The sequence below is a fragment of the Pungitius pungitius genome, chromosome 18 (genome assembly GCF_949316345.1).
Source record: "Pungitius pungitius chromosome 18, fPunPun2.1, whole genome shotgun sequence".
NCBI lineage: Eukaryota > Metazoa > Chordata > Actinopteri > Perciformes > Gasterosteidae > Pungitius > Pungitius pungitius.
This window is the reverse complement of record NC_084917.1, coordinates 11,580,411-11,602,545: the sequence shown is the minus strand read 5'-3', so window position 1 is coordinate 11,602,545 and position 22,135 is coordinate 11,580,411. Positions and strand designations below refer to the sequence as shown.

The 22,135-nt window shown below is 42.4% G+C and overlaps 2 protein-coding genes across 2 annotated transcripts; both read left to right on the top strand.

Moving 5' to 3' along the window:
• Positions 1–304: 304 nt before the first annotated feature.
• LOC119226952 (AN1-type zinc finger protein 5-like) lies at positions 305–6,495 on the top strand. Its single transcript, XM_037485358.2, has 6 exons — positions 305–549; positions 2,792–2,969; positions 3,065–3,212; positions 4,062–4,165; positions 4,542–4,670; positions 5,245–6,495. The coding sequence occupies exons 2-6, from the start codon at positions 2,813–2,815 to the stop codon at positions 5,391–5,393; spliced, it is 687 nt and encodes a 228-aa protein (XP_037341255.2). The 5' UTR covers positions 305–549; positions 2,792–2,812; the 3' UTR covers positions 5,394–6,495.
• A 5,700-nt stretch (positions 6,496–12,195) lies between these two features.
• tmc2a (transmembrane channel-like 2a) lies at positions 12,196–21,640 on the top strand. Its single transcript, XM_037485341.2, has 20 exons — positions 12,196–12,302; positions 13,289–13,327; positions 13,444–13,891; positions 14,603–14,755; positions 15,144–15,234; positions 15,311–15,392; positions 15,489–15,595; positions 15,856–15,954; positions 16,188–16,330; positions 16,602–16,749; positions 16,864–17,052; positions 17,244–17,423; positions 17,609–17,767; positions 18,022–18,150; positions 18,560–18,627; positions 19,019–19,258; positions 19,342–19,467; positions 19,563–19,641; positions 20,251–20,371; positions 20,466–21,640. The coding sequence occupies exons 1-20, from the start codon at positions 12,266–12,268 to the stop codon at positions 20,690–20,692; spliced, it is 2,865 nt and encodes a 954-aa protein (XP_037341238.2). The 5' UTR covers positions 12,196–12,265; the 3' UTR covers positions 20,693–21,640.
• The last annotated feature ends 495 nt before the right edge of the window (positions 21,641–22,135 follow it).

The following is a 22,135-nucleotide window of genomic DNA, read 5'->3' as shown; positions in this document are numbered from 1 at the left end:
GAAAGGACAGAAGTCTCGTGGGGAGGTGGAGTTTACGAGGAGCATTCGAAGGCAACACATCCTCTCAAACTTGTTTTCCTGTTCTAACTTAACGTCAGGTTAACGCTGCAGCCACCAAGGCCACGTCCACCCTTCCGATTAAGATTGATTGATTAATAAGCAACAATACGTTGATATTAAAGGCTGTATACTCGGTGAAATAAAGTAGGTTTACTTTTTTTTAATGGCCTGAAATGTGTTGTGGCTATTCTCCAATACCCATACCGTCCAATCGGAAGATCACAATTTCCGTGACGTCCACCGGAAAGAGAAAGGACGCAAACGCACCACGTAAAACAAAACAGATGCCACCACAAATCAGCGACAGAGGACGCCAGCAGAATTAGCCACCACTGCTCCCAGGCGGAGTGGAGTCTACATTTTATTTGAGGACTGACCAGAGAGCCACAAACACGACATACCTAGACGGCCCTAGTTGATTCACCCCGAGGTAAATGTAGGCATCCCGTCGAAAGTTTCAAGAAGAAAACATCGTTTCTCAGACACGCGGTAAGTTAACTGTCGTTAATGTAACTGTAGTGAGCTATGGTTATTTGGCCGAAGTGTGTGCTTGGGGAGTTTCGGTAGTGAACAGTAAAACACGAACATAAGCAATGCTCAAGTTACATTTTTGAGTCTTTAACGCTAGCATCAATGCCGAGTCGACTTCGTTTGCTTACGGATTAAATAAATATTCGCCTGGTTAACACGTGTCGCCGAAAACTTTTTTTCAGGAACTCTGCTATTAAACAACTTAAACCTAAGCAGTGCCATCGATTGCTTTGCCTTTGGACAACATGTCCACTAACTAAACCTAAAGACCAGCTGTATTTGATGGAGCTAGTGTTAATCTTTAGTGCTAACGTTACATCAAGGTTTTGTGATTATTTAACCTGCCGTCTTAACCGTATTGACTGATTGTTATATCCGTTGGTAATACTAGTTCAAGCAGCGGGTTTTAAGTTATTGTCAATATACTTAATTAACTTCTAGTGGTATTAAAAACAAAGAACAGACAAAGGCAACAACAGTGCTAAAAAAATCCCTACCATTAGCATGCTAGTAATAGCATGATCACGAGAATCTGCCTTCACGGTTGTTTCGGCTAACTAGTTAGCTTACGAACAATTTGCCTAAATCATGTACAACATCGTCCTTCAGTTGTCTGCATTTTAACTTTACACCCGACCTCCGATATAACAAAGGAACCATGTCCGGTGCTATGTAGCATTTAGCTATATTATCAAAGTGAGGCTTTAGCAGCAGCCATTAGCTTGCTAGCATGACTCAGTGGATTTGACGAAGTAACGCGGCTGTGGCCCGGTGTGTTTGTCAGGAAGCAACCCGTAAGACTGCAGCGACATAAATGGTATCGATTACTTAAAACGCCGCCGCTTAGCACTTCTAAGTATAGTCTCTTTACGAGTTTCCCACTAACATAGCCCCAGTACCACCAACTGTTAGGTTGAGGTACAATGGGTGGTTTTGGGCTTTTGTCTCGAAGATAAACGTGCTCTTCTTGTTGTGTGATCTACAGGTGTAGAGCTGCAGCTTGTAGCCATGTTAGAATCTGTTACTACGAGTCTCTGGCCCCACACCGCTGTGACCATGTAACGTTATGATTGGGCAAACTGTTTACGTCTCTACTATGTGTTGTGAGAAACCTACAGAGGCTAGGTTTCATATTTTGATACGAAAGCCGCTCTGTCAACCGGATTCTTGGGATTGTCTATATTTAGATGTGTTCACTGCCTTACTGCGTTAGTCACTCTAGTGTGTTCCAAGGAGATCACAATGTACTTGTGTGACAGTGTAAGGCCATAACTCCCACGTGAGCCTGGGGCACTGCTGTTTACAGGCACATGCATGTGCAGATGGCAGCGGTGTAGGGTCAACAGTGTCCTGGAGACAAAGACGACTCTGATGCAATTACTCAGAACTTTGCGATGTGATTACTTTTTTTTAAAACCTTTTTGGTTACCCCATGTTTTTACAGTAATGATTAACTGTCCACCCCAAGTTTTTGCATAGTATCATTGTTTATTATATGTTCTCATAAAGCCACTTCAAAGTTCTCAAAAGTTAAATATTTTCTACAGCCAATAAAGATTTTAGCCCATGGCCAATTGACCAGAACTCTTGAGCGACCTTCTATCTTATCCAGGGCTTCCAACCACATCTCAGTCTGCAAAGATATTTGCATACAAACCAAAAACACCGAAACAGGATAAGTTGCAATCTCTACTCAAAATCGCTATCATGACTGGTGTTCCAAGTGCTGGTACATTCACTCGTGTCGGACAGTACGTACTTTAACAACATTGCCAATATGTTTAGTGTTCAATGAAAAGACCAGATAATTACAGATATAATAATCATAATCTGTTTCGTTGTTGGAGCCATACTATCGAAGTAGTTCACTTTCTAGGGTAACGTCTAAATTCATGAGTTGTTGATAAGTCACATCATCATTATATCCGGGGGGTCAATATAAAAATATATGAGAAATTATTTATTTATTTTTCCCCCATTGTTTTTTCACACATGAAGATGCTTGCTCATAATTCTGTGTATGCGCGTACGTGGCAGACTACTCCCCTTCCCCGCTGACCAACTACTATCCCCCCCTAAAGTTGCAAAACCTAGGGAAAAAACTGACATCTAAATCTAAGGTGTCTTTGTGCCTGTCCTTTGTTACTTCTGTTTCACAAAGGCTCATTCCTCCACCATTCGTCTTTGTTTGTATTCTCAGGTACACCAGACGGCACACATCATGGCCCAGGAGACCAATCAGAGCCTAGTTCCTACACCCTGTGCTAATGGCTGTGGTTTCTATGGCAACCCTAGGACTAATGGCATGTGCTCTGTCTGCCATAAGGAGCACCTGTCAAGGCAGAACAATGGATCAGTCAGTACTTTGACTGCCCTTGGTGAGACCTGTGGTGTCCGTCGCACCTTTTTTTTTTGTTGCACATAAAACTCCCAACCTCTGCCTGACTGTAACATGTGGTGAAATCTCCCTCAGGTGGCAGCGGTGGTGCCGCAGCTGAGGCCTCTGCCATGCAGAGGTTAGAAGCCACCTTGAATAATGCCGCAGCAGCTGCCGTCGCTGCTGCAGAGTCTGCAGCGGAGGCCGCTGCCTCTGCTCAAGCTGCTGCCAGCGAGGCTTTCAGGTGAGGGGATCCCTGGGCAACGTTGTACTGCCTTCAAATAAGACATTTTGTTGAGAACTGAATTATCTACTTAACTTTTAAGCCTGTGATCCCAACAGTATTTAGTTCTTCTTGGTTTACCAATAAATCGGTTCACGTCAAACCTCAAATTATAGGCTGCAACTAACGCTTATTTTGATAATCGGTCAATTATTTTTTCGATTAATCAATGAATCTGATCTAAAACGTCAACTAAAAAGCTTTAATTTCCAACCCTTTATTCTAAAACAGAACTGCAAATTCCCATTTCATAAATACTTCAGAAAGTACAGGTTGCTCCTTGAACGTCATAATAATTTATGAAAAACAATGCTAATCAGAAAATATACCAGGATTTGTTTTGACGCCAGAACTACTACATTATACTACGTCCAGACGCACACACTCCGAAACACCCTCCCCAAATTCATTAAGTTATTACCATCATTGGAGTGCAAGTTAGTTTTTTATCGATTTCATCGATTCGTTGTTGCAGCCCCACTCCGCAAACAATGCACAGTTTTTTAAAGCAGTACAGAGAAAACATCTCTACCGTGTATCAATTAGATTTAATCTTGCATCTACTAAACAGCGATTGGTTTTCAATTGTTGAACAGAGGCTTTGTTTAATCCTAATCCTGGATGAGAACTAATATTTAATTAAACTCTTAAATGTTGAACTTAGTTAGCGGGTAATTCATTTGGAATTGACTTTACCAAACCTTAAAGTTATTTAGTGGTAGAATTTCATGCTGATAAAGACTGTTTAATATATGGAAATGGGGTTTGGGAAGTGTTTTTACTCATTTTCTTCCATTCATCATTTTGCAGTGGCGTTTCTACTGCGATGTCTGTAACACAGCAGATGACGGAGATGAGTCTCTCCCGGGAGGAGAAAGGAGCAACAGGGAGCAGAGTAGACCTCTCAGACCCAGGTGGGTTGGATTTAAAGGGTCGACCCTTCACGTGTCAGATTTAAACTAAATTTGTCCTTTTTTCCTGCAGTGTTATTTGTCTTAGTGTCTAATGTTATGCACCAACCACCATGTCAAATTCCAAGTAGTTCTAACATACTTTGGTAATAAATGTTCCTGACACCTGAAAAGTGGCCCAAAACTGATTATTTCTGTACTTCATTAAGTACAAACTCTCAAATGTTCTGTGGTGTATATACTATATATCAACATTGTAGCATTAACTTTATTTATAATGCCTCCACTCTCAGGATGGAGGTTTTGCTCCAAGAAGGATTTAGGTGTTTACGGTGTCTGGTACCTTACCTTGACAATTGTTTTTCTTATACGCCTTCAGTTTTGACTCAGCCCACATGCTCGGCCGCTTATCCCTCCACTGCTTGTAGTGACCAGCCCAAAGAGCCCGAACCCCAAAAACCCAAGAAGAATCGCTGCTTTATGTGCCGCAAGAAGCTCGGCCTCACAGGTAAGAAACCGAGGCAACAGCCGACTTATTGTCAGGAGAAAAATCTTCACTATTCCCAGGTTTGTTCTTTTTCTTCTGGGTCAAGTTCATTTAGTTTCTTACATAATTATAATGTAGTTATAATTTGCAAGATGACGCTTATCTTCCATTTTGTCATGCAGAGCAACGTATAAACTTTCTAAATTCTGTTTTTATTATTAAAAAATACGATAATGTCAGTGGTCCATCACCATCTTTTGAAGCAAATGTAAAAGGACGACAAAAGAGTTCAGAAGTTATTGATCACATGTAGCACGATAAAGGCAAAAATGATTTACATAAAACCGGGATTCAAAGTTTTCGTAGAAGCTGATGTTGATATTTTGTGGGTCCTTAATAACATTTAAAACCAACTTTCTCGCATGAAGGATCCTGCAAAAGGCATCAGTTACGTCTAAAGACTTGTGACGACATACGGTTGAGATCTGTCTCTAGTAGTCAGTCTTTTTAGAAGATGAGCTAATGTTTGCAGCAACAATGTTTTATGAGCAATTCATTGATTTGACGCGTTCTGTCCTCTGCTGCGGCCTTTCAGGTTTTGACTGCCGCTGTGGGAATCTGTTCTGTGGACTTCACCGTTACTCTGATAAGCATAACTGTCCGTACGACTACAAAGCCGAAGCTGCTGACAAGATTCGCAAAGAGAACCCTGTGGTCGTTGCTGAGAAGATCCAGAGAATATGAACTGGACTCTCAGTTTGACTTTGAACACTGGGATCTATAGGCTTTAAAAAGAATGGACTTGAGCCCGACCTTCTTCCTGAAGGACCTGTACCCCCTCCTCTCCCCCGCTCCTTTTTGTTTGTTTCAAATTCAAGACTTTCCTCCCAGGGCATGAAAGTTAGCATATTTTCAGCTTTCATTGTTGTTTATGTGCGCATTTAACACTTTTTTGAAGGGTTGTGGGTGTGAGGAGGGGCGAGCGGCGGTGTGTCATTGGGAGTGACTGCGGGAGGCTGCTGACAAACCAGTGGAGCCCTTTTTAGAAGATGTTGATGGCGGTGCCCATTGTTTGCTGATGGCACCGTCTCAGCCCCCCCCCCCACTCCCTCCTAACACACAGCTCGGACAAATTGCTGAGGAGACTTTAAAAAAGACTTTGTTGCGAGCCTTTGCCTGCTGGCCGGCCTGCATTCCTTCCCTCCGGCTGTGTCTGCGCCACTAGAAACACAGTTGAACATTTTACTCTGTTTTTAGTTGCGCCCCCCCCCCCCCCCCCCACTGTTTGTGGGCTAAACGCTGCAATCCTCCCTGTTCAAAACCATCCACTGAAGTCACTTGATGCTAGTCACCTGACTAAAATGTTAGTTTCCCTTTTTGCGTTTGTTTTCCCAGCGAAGTGGTGTGTGTATGCCGTGTGTTGGGGTATGACAAGTAGTGTGAACTTGTATTAATTTTTGCCTTCGGAAGGGTTTAGCTCCACTAATATTTCATCTTTTACTTCACCTTTGAATGTTTTTCCTCTTTTTAATGTGAGCTGACAAATTCAAAAAGTGTGTGTGTGTGTGTGTGTGTGTGCGCGTGTTGAATGGTTGTATGCTGCAGTGACTTAGACCTGTGCTTGTAGGTTATTAATCAATTTTCCGTTTTTTGATTGTTTTAGGTCTGGCTGCTTGTGTGTTTTGTTTTTTATTCTTTTTAGTTATGCAAGTTTGTACAAACATCTTTATTTATATACTGCAGTGTGCGTAATCTTCCAGTAATAAAGAACTAGTTGTATGATGTAAATAAATTATGTTCACAAATATAAAACAAGAGTTCATGGCTCTTCATGTCTGTCATGCCACTGTTGTCCTGTTCAGTCTTAATTCTAAATGTAGCCAGTCCTTCCAGTTCTGAACTTTTATTCTTTATGGTTCTACTTGATGACAAATATTTAGTCCTCACCAGCATCTGTTAAAGTGTTTTAATACGCTTTGTAAGATTATTTGTTACAGCACGTCAACGATACATCGAAGGTGAACCGCTGCAGACGCTTGGTGCGACATCCTTTAGTTCTGCATCCCCTGAACATGGAGACCGTAGGTTTACCCACACACACACACACACACACACACACTCGCACTCCTGTTCCTCAGCCTGTCGGTGCACTGTGGGGAAAACCTGGTTTCTTTTCAGGAGCAAACAAGCTTTGAGTTGCATGAGGTCTTTCTTCATGTTGTTCTTACAATGCTGTTTCACTAGTACTCTTGGTGCTCCTATTATTATGTTCCAACTACAAATTGTCCTCCTGCAATATTTAAGTTTTTTTTTTCCTTTCACCTTCAAACATAGCAAGTTATTGTATTATATAAATCAAGCACCCACATAAAGCAGATGTGGTGTTTTTGCTTCATTATACAAAGGGAAACATTACTTTCTTTACCTCATCTATAAAACTTTCTAGGAATTCTAGATGTTTTTTTTTTTTTTTTGTAATGTGAGGGATACATTTGTGGTCTGTACACATTTCTTACCAATGCTGCAAATAACCTTTAACTGCAAACTAAGTTAATTTCCCCAATGCTAATCCAACATTTTACTTAACTAAATCTTTTAAGAACATTATTTTCCCCAGCAATTTGCATAATAACCATAATTTTTGTAGGAGATAAAGTTGTCAGTTTGCGTGCTACTTTGTGACGGCTGAACATCTAGATTCATGATTACCACACTGCTTTAGTATGTACAACGTTTAATCTTTGCCACACATCACAAGTTGCAAATGAGTAATATGCATTTCACAAACTCAACAGTCAACATTTTTTTACATTTCAGATAATTATTTTGGAATCTTGCACAACTTGCCTGTCTAGTGTTTCTCTGAGATGTGTGAAACCATAAAGATCACCACAACATGATCACGTAGACGGCTCATTAATTTTAATTAAATTGCCACTAGGTGGCATAAAAGATTTGTGTAGCATTAAATTTAAAGCCCAAACTCTCAAACAAAATATGTAATCCATGAATAAAGAACTTTAAATTAAAAAAAAGAAGACTTTAAATATAGCAAGATGACATTCAATCATCACTGTTCAGACACCATGGAAGGTGCTAGATATGCGTGTTAACATCAAAGCTAATCCAGATTTGAGCAAAACTTGTATACTAATTGTGTCCTAATTATAGATATGTACCAACACACAACTGACAAAATAGACTGCTGGACAAAGACACACATTTATAAAGGTGCTTTATATGATGCTTGCTGATGAACATAGAACTGGATTTACAACTAGATTTCTGTAAATGTCTGTTGATTGGTTTGTGTCGATTCTTACCTTGAAAATCTACGTACTTCCGGTTTAGCGGCTACGCTTCGTATTTTTATTTTATGGGGAAAAACCACAAAAAAAATTAACCGAGTAAAAAGTTGTTGGTTTGGTTTCAACGATAAAAGGGACGATGATAAGGTACACACACCTGCCTTCCACCTGTCTTAAAAACTCCTGTTTTCAAATTCCACCTTTCGTTTAGCCATTTTTTGGAGAGAGGGATAGTTAAAAGTTCACACAAGCGGTATGTAATACAGACTGAGGCGCGCGAATGCACAACGACACACGGAGAGTGCATTGTGGGATTTGTAGTATTATGGTGATGCGTGCGATATACCGGCGGGCTCTAATAGTAAATCGATCTGATCATGCGGGCCAAAGATGATTCATTCACGGGCCGGATGTGGCCCGCGGGCCTTGAGTTTGACACATGTGTTGTAGAGCGTGTAGCTACAGGATGGTGTTGTTGCTGTGATGTTTGTGGTATATTTTAGAATATTGTTTTCATACTCAGAACACACAAATACATGGTAACAAATATATTTTATTCTCCCCACAAAAATGCACACAGAGTACATCCCAACCAACACAACGTGGCACATACAGTGGTCTACATACAAAACAACAGAAGAATTTACTGTATAAGTTACAGTAAAAATCTGCTGCATCCTCTCTTCTGTTCCACAGCACCTCATCCACATCACAAACAAGGTTTTCCCTGGCCAAGCAGCGGGGGAAATATCGCTCAGCATGTCCAATCCAGCCATGAAAAGCATCACCTGCTTTATCTCCACATGCGTCTTCCATAGCTTAGAGAAGGGGGATATGCGTTTGTGGATTTCGGTCAAACACTTTCCATCTCCAGCTTGGGTCAACCAAAGTGGCTCAGATCTCATCAGAGTTTACGGTCCTTGGCCTTCCTCGTCCTCGTCCTCCCCCTGTCCTCCTCGTCCTCGTCCTCGTCCTCGTCCTCCTCTTAATCTCACTCATCTGCCCCTGTTTCTAATGTTGTCATCCATTGCTCCAAAACGGAGGAGCTCACCTGTTTTATGCAAAAGCTCTGATTCCTAATTGTAACGCTCTGTGACAGGTGTTTTCCCATGTGACGAGTCAGTGTGCATAGTAGGGAAATTGACTTTAGAATTTTGAATGACTGTGTGTTTCTTGTGAAAACAAAAAAAGATTTTCTTCATGAAAATTGTACAGAGAATGCGGAGAAGTGTGTGTAGTGTTTTGAAAAAAGTGTGTTTTAGAACTGCAATTTGAGTGTAAAGCAAGAATTGTGCTTGCAGTTTAGCAGAATTGGTTCAGGGGGTTGGTGCATGAGTTACATGTTGTGGTCATTGTGTGTCAAGTACCAGTATTTGTGTGTAAACAATCGAGAAAAACTAAGCATCTCTGGCCATGCCACGTTGACAATGCCGTGCAAAGTTCTACACACACTTTGGGGCCTCTTTGATGGGAAATAAATGTCTTCAAAAGCAAATCCAGTGGACTTTGGATTGCAGGAGGTGTCTGACTGAGGGGCCCCTTCCATCTCTGGTTCATTTTTAAGAGGAGCGGTCTGAGCCTGATGCCACTGGTCAAATACAAGCGTGAAATGGATGATCAGATTCTTCGCGCTCGCCCTGCGATGGCTGGAGGCTCGAGGAGACGTCTTTTCCACTATCGGTCAGTTAGACATCTCCGTCGCGGCTCCAACTCTAAATAGAAACCTTTAGTGGTCATAAATACGGACTTGTGTACCTAAGAATAGCCCCGGTGTAATTCTATGAAGGGTCATCTCGAGGGTAGTGGCAGCTTCTGGCCATTTGTAATACCTTTTTGTTTTTATTTGCTCATTTCCTTTTGTTAGATAAGAATATTGATACCAACAACACTTGTGTCAGCATGTTATTATATGATCCTATGAAGTTATTGCTCACAACTTTTCTCTTCCACTAATTTACTTTGCCTCATATTTTGGTATGCTCACATGCGATTTTAACATAGTGTGCAAGGCATCAAAAACTTATTGGACATCTATCATGGACAAAAGTAGATTTTCAATGGATGCTCTAATTTATGAAGGCTGGTTGTTCCTTCTCTTTAAAGTCATTTTAGAATTCACTCACAGAAAATGTGGAGAAAAGTCTTCGTTATTCGCTTTTCATCCATTTCTCTGCCTCGACCAGTTTAATAATTACATTTTTGCCCATTCTCCAGTGATGGTTTAATGAAACTGTCGGACTACGTTCACATGTTACCATAGATTTGTCAAACCAGCCGTGGTAGTTCATCCACACACCGGCCAAATGACCGGGGTCAGGGTATGTGCACAAATACAGAAATCCCCTCTTCTTCATTTGCGGCCTCGCATTTCGCCAAAGAAGGAAATGGATGAGATGAAAAAGATAAAATCCTTAGACGCTGTGCTACTTTCCAGCTGCTTTCTTCTGCTAATTTGTAATGAAGTTGAAAAAAAAAACACTTACTGGGCCACGGAATAAAGCATGATATTTACAAATTAATGAGGAGATAGTTATCTATGCCTTGGACTTGGCTCAATTTTGTTGACACTGTTGTGGATCCTTGCAGGATCAAGTTGTTCTGTGCCCCTTCATTTCATTTATGTGACGGATGACCGCTTTGTCCCCACGTTCTTGTTCCAGTGAGGCTCATACACTTCTCAATTCAATTGCCTGCGTGTCAATGAAAGCATCGATTTCTCTTCTAACCTGAAAGTGAGGTCAGCCATCACTTGGCGCTCCAATGTCTCCCAGATTCCCTCTGACAGCCACGCACCCGTTTATTATCTCGATTGCAGCAGCACACTGGAGCGTTGGCCGATGTCCGAGGGAATGCGTTCTCTGCCTCTGGTCGTATGTGGATACTTGACTGACCACTCCAGTCCCCAGCGATTAATGCTCTCACAATGGGTGAAACGATTGACTTCCATTCTCAGTGATGGCCGACTTACGGCTTACATTTATCTTCATGCGTGCCAAATGATTCACCAAATGCGGTAAAACTTGACACCGGGGGATTTCAAAGTACAAATACTAACATTCAAACACTGAAGGGGGCCACCTGTCAATTATCTTCTGAATGCCTGACCTTTGCTGTAACCGACGTAATGGAGAAAAGCCAATGCTCGTCTGCAAAGACCTGTGAGAGCTGACACACACTCCTAAGTGGGAAGGGAAGAAGGCAACAGAGAGAGGGGGAGAAATTATGAGAGAGGATCGAAACATGACAAATTGATGAATTTAAGGTCACATCTCAAAGGGAAAAAAGACGGCAGCCTCAGCATGCTGATGTTCTTTTGAAAGCCAGACTTCTATTGAGGTTTTAAATGCTGTGAAGACAGAATAACACCAACGTGGGTGTGAATTTATTTTTTAAATGGTCTGTATGGTCAATTACAATTGTGCTAAATTGTGATCCGAATAAGATCAACTATATATTGCACTTTCTCTACATATGGACCTGTGGGCAGACTCCCTGAACAGGTGGGCGGGGATGCAGCAGCAGCAGCAGCTGCTGAGTCTCCTGAAGCACGACTGAAAAGGGTGTGAACCCCGTCTCCCTTGTGTCGACTGATAACCCTGTAAAGGGGTCATTTTGGATGTGAATAGTGAGCTGTGCTCTATTACTCAATTGGTGGATATGAGGCGTTTCAGCTCGGCTCACGCAGGGAGCTGAAGTCGGTCTCTGGGGAGGCTCACAGGTCCGCCTGCTGGGTCTCTTCCTGAAAAAATGTCAAAACGGAAATACCGTAACTGCAAAGTCATCTCAGGGTGCTAAGTGTTTGCCTAACGATGCTCACCGAGAGAAACCTAAACCTTCATTAAATCTTCAGGGCCTCTGGTCTTCTTGCACGTGTGTCTGTATCGTCTCCAATTACAAGATGAGTGAGAGTCTCTCTAGGCGCTGGAGATGGTCTCTTGGCCATTTGCGATAAGAACAAAGCAGGAAACGTCCGTCAGGCCGAGCTGAGCGCCACAGTGAACGATCTCAAGGGCCTGACCCACGGATGTATTTCCTCGCCTCCTACGTAGTTATGATTCAACATATATTCACCTGGCCAAGCTGCTGGAGAATAAGCCACACTAGAACATCTTTGGTGTCACTAATTTGCTTCACCTGTCCAAGATGACCCGGTCACGTGAAGCAGTCGCCATAGCGACTGCGCCGTCAGATACCTGAGTGCGGCGCTGGCGGCTAGCCAGGGCAGAGGAGCGCCTACCAGGACGGGGCTTAGACCGGGCCGGCGCTGCAGAGGACACACGGGACGGACGCTTTTTGTCCATTTTCATCATGCCGAGAAAAAGAGAGACAGTTTCCAACGATGATGGTGAGTAGAAGATTAGAGGATTGAAACTCATTTCTTTTTTAGGTCATAATGATTTGAGTTGTGTTGGTTATAACAATGTAACCACTTTTAAGAGTTCTGTGAGCTACGTTTAGTCAAGGGATTTATACCAAATGTTTAATATGAATACTTCAAAAGGTTAGGCCGCGAGTTTGTATTTTGGGTAAACAAATAAGAGACCCAATCGTAGAAAGACGGCTCCACATCAAAACTACATCTCTAAAAGTCTGCAGAGATTTTAGTATTTCAGCATATTAACATTGGTTTCTTACAATGAACACAAAGTGCAGCCGATGGGACTGTCATTAGTTTGGGAGCTTTTTGGTCAATAGAAAAATGATTGGAAAATCTGTATTTCTTTTTTGTGTATTTCCTTTATTTCAACATGTTTTTGTAACATTTAGGTTACTCCTCGTACTATGATACATTATTCATTATTCCTCTTCCCAGTAAAAGGAAAAAAGAAACAATCGTTTCAAGTGTCAGCCCTCACAGAACAGGGGAGCTCACTAATGTACTACCTTCTTACCTTACCGTACCTTCTTACTGCTTTATGTATTCTAGAGAATTCTTGAAATTTAATCATATGTGCTTTCCCCTATCTCCAAAAAACAAACTAATTGGAGAGGTGTTCTTATTGTCAACACGTAATGTCTTAGAATATTGAGGTAGCTAATGGATAAATTATTCTGCAGAGAAGTCTCAATTACAAGAAAGGGTGACTATTCTCTTTCTTTGGTAATCTATATCTACGCCGCGCTAGCAGCTCGGTGACGTCTATTCTGGCACAATTGTGCTTTAAGCTAAGTTCTATTATATTAATGCTAGTATGCACTAAAGGAGAAAACTGTAGCTCGCTGAACATGAGATAAAGTGTAATTTTAGTTCCTGTGAGAACGTCTGTACAGAACATTTGACAGTCGATACTTTGATGGAACATGTGACTAATGCTTTGTGGCCTTCCTCAGTTGAGATTGAGGTGGACGGTGATCTAAGTGGCAGCGATGGTGAGTCCGTCGAACGCCACGTCATGGAACTGGTTTGAAAATTATTTTATTTTAATTATTTTTTTCAAGGGTCACCAAATGCAATGTTTTGTGTGTTTTATTTGCTCACAATGTAGACGACGGACCCCAGAGGAGACCCAACAGGAGACAGGGAGCCGGGCGAGGAGGTGCAAAAGGAAGAGCCCGGGGGAAAAAAGCAGCCAGCGAGGATGAAGACGAGGACGATGAAGATAAAGCTCCAAGGGGACGCAGGGTAGCAAACAAAAAGAAGCCCACGACAAAGAAACGTGGCGGTGGCGACGATGACGAGGATGACAGCGAGGACGAGGCTCCCAAGAGGAAGAAAAAAGCAGCAGTCAATAAGAAGAAAGGAGGCAAAGCCCCAGAGAGTGATGAAGAGGACAGCGATGTGGGGAAGGGGAAGAAGGGAAAGAAGGCAGGGGGCAAGAAAGGGGGGAAGGAGGCGGAGAACACTAAGGGTAAGAAGGGGGATGCCAAAGGGAAGGACAAGGGGAAAGACAAGGGAAAGGACAAGGACAAGAAGAAGAAGAAAAAGGACGAGAGGTAAGAACGCCGATAGTTAATAGATGATAATAAATGGAAACCTGACCAATGGCTTTCAGTATACAAAGTCTGTGAGGGTGGTGTCTGTAGAAAGCCAATGGATATGCCCAATTGAAAAAGGTGTATCATCTGGGGAGCATGAATATCTCATGGCATGCTACTCAGCTATGCCAACATACTCGCCTTCTAAGCTCGTTTCCCTTTTTGGCATATGACCCGTCAAAAGGAAATATGGCCTTGCAATCCCCAAAAACCTGTCTGATTCATTCTCCACGAACGATTGGATGGATTTCTATGTTTTGCTCTTGTTTTATTGTTTGCCATTCATAGTCCTGAGAGAATGGATCACACTTATTGAATTATTGCCAGACGTTCCCTCCAGCACCACCACATTAGTGTTTGTTAGTGAAAGTTTGCTATGCAATTTGGTGCAGAGATCCATGGATGAATCCTAAGGACTGAACCATTAGGTCAAAGTTTGAATTTATCCAATAATTAATAACAAATCCCTTAAAAGGACATTCTAATAAGACTCAGCGCAACTGTTTGAGTGCTATTTAGCCAATGTTGTCATAGCTTAAGCTACCATACCTTTGCTGTGTTTTCTCTGTTTGACATTAATATTTTTTGGCCTGCAGCAGCAAAGCAAGTAACTCACAATGGTATTTGCTTCCCTTCCTTTGTACTCTCCGTCTGATTCTTCTGCTCAAGTTCAACTGATACCAACTCGGAGGAGGAGGAGGAGGAGTCCTTGTCAGAGGGAGAGATGGCCCAGCTGTTGGAGGAGGTGGAGGAGAAGAAGAAGCTGATTGCCACCATCAGGAACAAGCCGTGGAGGATGAAGAGGAGGCTATTCGACTTGAAGTAATCATACACCTATAACTTTTTTGGGCTCAGCCCATAATCTCTCAGCCATCTGTCAAGCCTTGACAGGCTGAATCACGTGCCATTTGGTTTATTTTAAATAATTATTTTGAAACTGTTAGAAACATTTTACTACAGAAACCATTATACTATGTTAAACACTCAAGTGAAAACATAAAATTGGGTTGATTGCAATTTGGGTTGAAACATTATTTGAATATTAGATTGCAACTAATATGTCTGAATCGTTAAATGTGCACTTTAACCAGAATTTGCATTTGCTAATTGCGAAAAACTTTCTGTGGGTCTAGAAGTAATTCACTATGAAAAAAAACTACATGAAATCCATTGTAACATTTATCTTACATGGGACCTTGTTTCTTCACAGGGAGGCTCAGGAATTCGTGGATAAGTTTGAAGGAGCGTTGGGCAAAGGAAAGGGCAGGAAGTGGTTTGCCTACAAAGTGATGATGAAAAAGGTCAGCTAAAAATTAAAACTTTTTATCTTTTTTCTTTTTTTTGGATGACTTTTAATGTATTTTTTTTTCATCCCAGAAATGGATCAAGTTCCAGAGAGATTTTGAGAATTTCAGAACAGCCTGTATCCCGTGGGAGAGGAAAATCAAAGATGTGGAGAGTGAGTAATGCAAATTGTGCACAGCAGTGTTCATCAGCTGAACAGCGAGCCCTAGTGGACAGATGCGGAATTCATGTTTCGCCTTAATGTCTTCAGGTCACTTTGGGTCATCCGTGGCGTCTTACTTTATCTTCCTGCGCTGGATGTATGGCATGAACCTGGTGCTATTCGGTTTCACTTTTGGACTGGTGGTCATCCCTGAGGTGAACTGATGTCAACACTTTGAAAATCTTCAAGCTATGCATTTGATACTTTCTTCCTAGTGAATACTTAAGTACATAAGACTAAAACTAATAAAAATCCAGTAAACATACAGATAAAGTAAGTAGTAGTATTCAGCAAAATGTTCAAAGTGAATTAAACAACTGTCCTTTGATGTAGTGGGAAATAACAATCAGCCGTAATGACTGGTGTTTGTTGGAAGAATTCAGTTCATCAATAAAAACGTTTCTGCTTATTATAGGTTCTGATGGGCCTTCCCTACGGGTCCATTCCCAGGAAGACTGTACCCAGAGCTGACCAGGACACCGCACAAGACTACTCTGTCCTCATGGACTTCAACGTGAGTGGAAATACGATGATACAACAGCCCAACCAACATTAGGTTCAGCGTATGCATTTTCAAGTGGTGCTATAAAGTCCAAAAGTAAAGAACTTTGGTGCTAATCTGTTTTCCTACTGATTATTTTCTAATATGTCAGCAGTCTGAGCGAGACATTTCTGTTTGCTTGTTAAGCAATAAAACTAAACTTTCGTTTCATTCAACCCAACTCAAGTTTTTTTTCTTCATCTCAGGGCTACTGCAAGTATTCAGTCCTGTTCTACGGCTATTACAACGACCAGAGGACCATTGGCTTGCTGAAGTTCAGGCTGCCTCTGTCCTACCTCATGGTTGGAATCGGCACCTTCGGCTACAGCCTGATGGTTGTGATCCGCACGTGAGCCCGCGGCAGCAACTCAGAATCTCAACACTGTTGTGGAAAAATCATCGCGCACCAAGTTGGATAAAATTAGCTTTGATAATTTTTTTATTAACAAAATTTTATTATTGACAAAACAAAGCCAGGACTAAAACAAATGTTGTGGAGACTTTAAGTCGATAAAAGCGTCAGCCAAATGACATGTGATGACATGTAATGTGACGTAATGTAACAAAACGGAACATATTGACATGAAGGTAAATCAACTGTTATTATTTGTTTTTTTCAGCATGGCCAAGAATGCTGATGTCGGCGGTGGAGACGGAGACGAAAGCGAGTTCACTTTTGCCTGGAAGATGTTCACCAGCTGGGATTACCTCATTGGCAACTCGGAGACTGCTGACAACAAATACGCCTCCATCACCACTAGCTTCAAGGTAACCCACGGCAACGGACAAATAAACGCACGCGTGCGGTACTTTTGAGCACATGGGTTGTCCCATTGTCGCACTGCCAGTGACTGTAAATGTTTCTGCTCCGGACGAGAACAGGAGTCCATTGTGGATGAGCAGGAGAACCAGAAGGACGAGAACATCCACCTGCGCAGGTTCCTCAGGGTCTTGGCGAACTTCTTCATCACCTGCAGCCTCGGTGGCAGCGGATACCTCATCTACTTCGTGGTGAAGAGGTCTCAGGAGTTCGCTAACAGGACCGACCTCAGCTGGTACGAGAAGAATGAGGTAACGTTGCAACAAACGTTTGACAAATCAGACACTTTCTCTTCTCACGCCAATCAGACAAAAAAAATCTCTACTAATAGCAGTGACAAAATATGTAGCAAAAAAGATGTAGAGAGACAATAATAAGCTGGTAAAATTGAATTTTAAGATATCATTGGTTATGGTGCTTGTTTTGGACTGGTTTCGGACAGTTGGAGATTATCATGTCTCTGCTGGGGCTGGTGTGTCCTCCTCTGTTTGAGACCATCGCTGAGCTGGAGGACTACCATCCACGAATCGCCCTCAAGTGGCAACTCGGACGCATCTTTGCCCTCTTCCTGGGAAACCTCTACACCTTTTTGTTTGCCCTTTTTGACGAAGTCAACACCAAGGTACAGCAGCAGTGTGTGTGTGTGTGTGTGTGTGTGTGTGTGTGTGTGTGTGTGTGTGTGTGTGTGTGTGTGTGAGCTCTGACCAGCTGGATGGTTTTCTGGGACCACATTTCCCCTCTATGTTGATCTAAGGATGTAAATTATTCTCATTGTCCCTTAAGCCTGTGCCACTGTGTGTCCCCTAGCTGGAAGAAGAAGGAGCCATTAAGAACGCCAGCATCTGGGCCATGAAAGAGTACTACGCCAACTACACGCTTTTGCTCAACGGGACCGGGGCGACCCCGCCCCCCATGAGCCCCGCTGATGTCATCAGAGGACCCTGCTGGGAGACCGCTGTCGGCATTGTGAGAAAAATACAAACGTATTTAACCACACGGAAACCAAAGTATTTGATTAAAAAGTTAAATAGATGATTACCATCGTGAATGTGACATATGTTAGTAAGCTTCTGTGCTGTTATGAGGAGTATTTGCTCAAGAAAAACAATGACGGATTCAGCAATAACCTGCTACAGTTAAAGATGAAATATTGCAACTTGAATTGTTATTCATTGATTAATGAGTGTGCCGTTTTGATATGAAAACGTGTCTTGTTCCAGGAGTTTGTGAAGCTGACCGTGTCGGACATCCAGGTGTCCTATCTGACCATCCTGATCGGTGACTTTGCGAGGGCGGTCATCGTTCGCTTCCTCAACTACTGCTGGTGCTGGGACCTGGAGGCGGGATTTGTGAGTCTGACAGCTGAAGCATTTAGAAGGTTTACCTCTTAAAGATGTTTCTTAAACTGGTCCATGGCTTAGAACGCAGTGCTCTTTTTACCTGCTGTGATGGAGTATGTTCAATATATATCCTGTCCAACAATACTAGATCCCATAAACCCTAAAAAACATCAATAATAGCTTTGTTGTTTACATCTTGATTTGCCTACTCTGTCTTCACAATTTAAGAAAACATCTTTTATTGTGACACTCCACGCCAGCATACGATTGGGTCATTTTTTTATGAAACGTCGGAATGAGTCTTCCTCTGGTGCTGTTTGTTAAACGTCATACTAAGTGACTTTCCTGAAATCCAGCTGTCTATCTGCTCATCTGGTGACTTTATGTAAGTACTGATCCTTTGCTCTGTTCACTTCAGCCGTCATATGGAGAGTTTGACATCAGTGGTAATGTACTTGGATTGGTATTCAATCAAGGAATGATCTGGTAGGAACTTCATTGGTGAATTGCCTTTTTCTCCCGTGTGTGTGTGTGTGTGTGTGTGTGTGTGTGTGTGTGTGTGTGCGCGCGCATTTGCGTAACTTTACATGCATGCGTTATTATATCTGCATTTACCAAGGATCTCTGAGTGGATGTACTGTATATTATCAATGAAGGCAGTATTTCAGCACGTATTGGTTGGGTTACCATGACGCCCACTTATTTTCTAAAAACAACAATTGTCCACGTCTAATTATCAGTTGATGTAGTTGTGTTGATATAAGACACATTATAACACAACGTTTTACTTGTTTATATTGGCATTGTAATCAATTAAACAGAATTAACAAGCCGTCATCTGATCACATGACATGCTGCCATGTTCGGTGTGCTTCAGGATGGGTGCGTTTTATGCTCCTGGGCTGGTTGGCATCAACGTGCTGCGCCTCCTCAGCTCCATGTACTATCAGTGTTGGGCCGTCATGGCCACCAACGTCCCGCATGAGAGGGTCTTCAAGGCCTCCAAGTCCAACAACTTCTACATGGGTCTGCTGCTCCTCATCCTCTTCCTCAGTCTGCTGCCCGTCGTCTACACCATCATGACCCTGCCGCCTTCGTTTGACTGCGGCCCCTTCAGGTGAGAGCCGGGACAAAAAGGCCTTCTTCCCAGAGGACGCGTAGATACACGCTCACTCGCACTCGGGTTGACCATGTTTGCAGTGGGAAGGCGAAGATGTTTGATGTGATCATGGAGACCATCAACCTGGACCTGCCGGCCTTCTTGGGGACGCTTTTCAGCTATGCGGCCAACCCAGGCCTCATCATACCGGCTGTACTGCTCATGGTGTGAGTGTAGAGGAGACACAGTGGATCACATGCGCACACACACACACACACACGTCTTTGCAACCACTGGATAACAGGTGTTTTCTCCTTCACAGACTGGCCATCTACTATCTGAACTCTGTGTCTGAGGCCTATCAAAACGCCAACATGGAGCTGAAGAAGAAGATGCAGATGGTAATTACAGAATGGGATGGACGCTGTTTGATGGTGCTCACAGAGCCACAGGCTACTGAACCGATGGAATAAACTGGATAAAAAAACGTTATGATAACGAAGAAGTGCAACCTGCAGCTCAAAGTATTTTATATTAGCTTTATGGTTTAAAGAATGGTGTTGTCAGTCGTGCCTGATTAGTGCTGATTGGCAACACCAACATCACTAGCATAGCCTCAAAATGACTCAACAAACAATTTCTCCTGGTTGAAATTCCTGCGTTTGCTTGGCTGTTTTGCCCTCTCCATTCCAGATGATCACACTCCCCAAGTATTTCTCTGAGTGTCTATCTGACAACGTGGTAGTGTTGACATTTTTTGTTACTTCAGACCCCTGGGCGTCTCATGCAGACACTAAAGCCGAGGGATGGGACAAAGCGCCAGTATTTGATGTCCTGTGAAGGACAAAAGGCTCAAATTTGTATCAATACGCTCCTGAAAATAACACATGACTCATTTACTTGTGTTTGTGAAGCATTTGACAAAAACAACCGAGACTAATAGTTTTTCCTAAATGTCTCTGAAATATTTTTCTGTCTTTCTTCGTCTCCCTCCTTCCCCGTCTGTCCAGGCTCGGGATGAAGAGAAGAATCGGAGGAACAACACGGACAGCACCAACCAGGTCATGAAGGACCTGGAGGACCTGCTGCCAAACCGATCCCTCATGCCTCCTCCTCCACCACCTCAGCCCGGTCAGTAGGCTGCACTCATCGAGGTGTTACGGTTTGCACGTACGACTTTGCATCCAGGCATGTAGCTGATGTATCACTGTATCCGTCTGAACAGAAAAGAAGCCGCAACCAGAATCAAAGCCAACAAAAACGAAGCCCGGGACAGCGAGTAAAGGCGTTAATCTGGAAAGAGACGTGGCTCTGGCATCGCCCAACCCCAACCCCAACCCCAACGGCCGAGGCCCGGTGAGCCGGCCGCCGGGGCCGAGGGGACCTGCACCAACGCCGGGCGCTGAGCCGGGCCGGGGCCGCGGCCGTGGGAGGGGGGCCCCTCCGAGATAACCGCGTGAGAGAATCGCATCCCTGCAGGCCGTGTTCAGGCCTCCAACCATCTTGGTTCATTCCACAGTAAGAGACATAAATGGGCACAAAAGCGAGAAGTTGTGGCACTTGAGAGAAAAGGACCTCCATTAGGTCTCCATGTCTCCCTCCTCTCTTCACAAGCTCTATGTTGACCGTTGGGGGGTTGTCACAACACAACAACACAGTGCTGTAGAATCAGAAACTTTTTCCTAACTCATAACTTGAAGAAAGAAAGAATGTGTGGTTGATCCATTCTCCTGCTCACGAGTGTCCTGAGTCAATCAACCTTTCTGCACATCCTTTATTTAGACTCACACGGTGTGGATCAGTTGTCACGTTGTCGATGCTCAAGATGCACGTCCCGATATCTTTGTTCAAACGAGACAATTTAAGTTAGGATTACTTTGTGCAATTGTGCTATGAAGAAAAAGTAAGAATTAAAAAAGAAAAACATTAATCTCAGGACAAACTCTGTTTAAATGTTCTAAATAGCCATCGCCATAAATACTTCTGATAATATGAGATACAGCAAGATAGAGCTTCTTCCATCCCAAACAATCTTTCCGTGGCCAAGAAACAGACAATTGAGCAAAAATAAATTCTTTGAAAAAAAAAGATTGACAACAAAATATCTACAAAGACCGTTTTCTAGTTTCTAAATGCATCTCCCAGTCTCTGTAAACATTCTTTATGTATTCCCAATCAAATAAATCTGGGGTATGAAAAGCCAGATATTTAGTACAAATAATGGCGTAACAGATGATGGATAGTTCAATAGATACATTGAATGGAAGTCAATCTATTAAAGTCTTCCCTTTGGGACAGAAATACAAAGTACACCAATATTGTAACTTAGAGGTCTTTAATGCAGGAAATAATGGATTTCATCATGTCTACTTTGTTCATTATGTTCATACATCCATATTATTATTATTTATTTTTTCTATAATCACAAAACATGAGATTGTGTGATTGAGTCAGTTTTCAGAGTTCTTGGTTTTCTCACCTTTACTCTGACTTTGTAATTCATGGTACGACTCTGACTTTAAATAAAGCAAAAAATCACTTTAATTGTATATTTTATCCTGTGTGTGTGTGTGTGTGTGTGTGTGTATTGTAAAAGGCTCTGGGGAAACAGGAAATTAATAAATGTTTTTTTATTCCATGAATGAGTACTTTTCTGGTCAAAAAAAGGAACTTGACCACCAAGAGTTGGTTTGGAGATGTGATACCATTGTCTAACATTACTTCTAGCTGCAGAATTGAAGGCGGCCTACAGACGTATCGCAAGGTCACTTCTTTTTTCTTTTTTTAAACTTCTTCACCCAAGACAACACTGACTTAAGTGACATCACTTCAGGTTATTTAACCTAGATCACAGAAAAGGGGCTTTATATACTTTTATAGTCACATATGTTTACA

What these genes read in the sequence shown, in the direction of transcription:
- tmc2a (XM_037485341.2), top strand. Translation starts at nt 12,266, where the DNA reads ATGCCGAGAAAAAGAGAGACAGTTTCCAACGATGATG. An exon ending in AAGAAGAAAAAGGACGAGAG is followed by an intron (nt 13,892 to 14,602) that starts GTAAGAACGCCG and finishes CTTCTGCTCAAG; the next exon opens with TTCAACTGATACCAACTCGG. An exon ending in GCTGGTACGAGAAGAATGAG is followed by an intron (nt 17,053 to 17,243) that starts GTAACGTTGCAA and finishes GGTTTCGGACAG; the next exon opens with TTGGAGATTATCATGTCTCT.
- LOC119226952 (XM_037485358.2), top strand. Translation starts at nt 2,813, where the DNA reads ATGGCCCAGGAGACCAATCAGAGCCTAGTTCCTACACCCTGTGCTAAT. An exon ending in CAGTACTTTGACTGCCCTTG is followed by an intron (nt 2,970 to 3,064) that starts GTGAGACCTGTG and finishes AATCTCCCTCAG; the next exon opens with GTGGCAGCGGTGGTGCCGCA. An exon ending in AGTAGACCTCTCAGACCCAG is followed by an intron (nt 4,166 to 4,541) that starts GTGGGTTGGATT and finishes ATACGCCTTCAG; the next exon opens with TTTTGACTCAGCCCACATGC.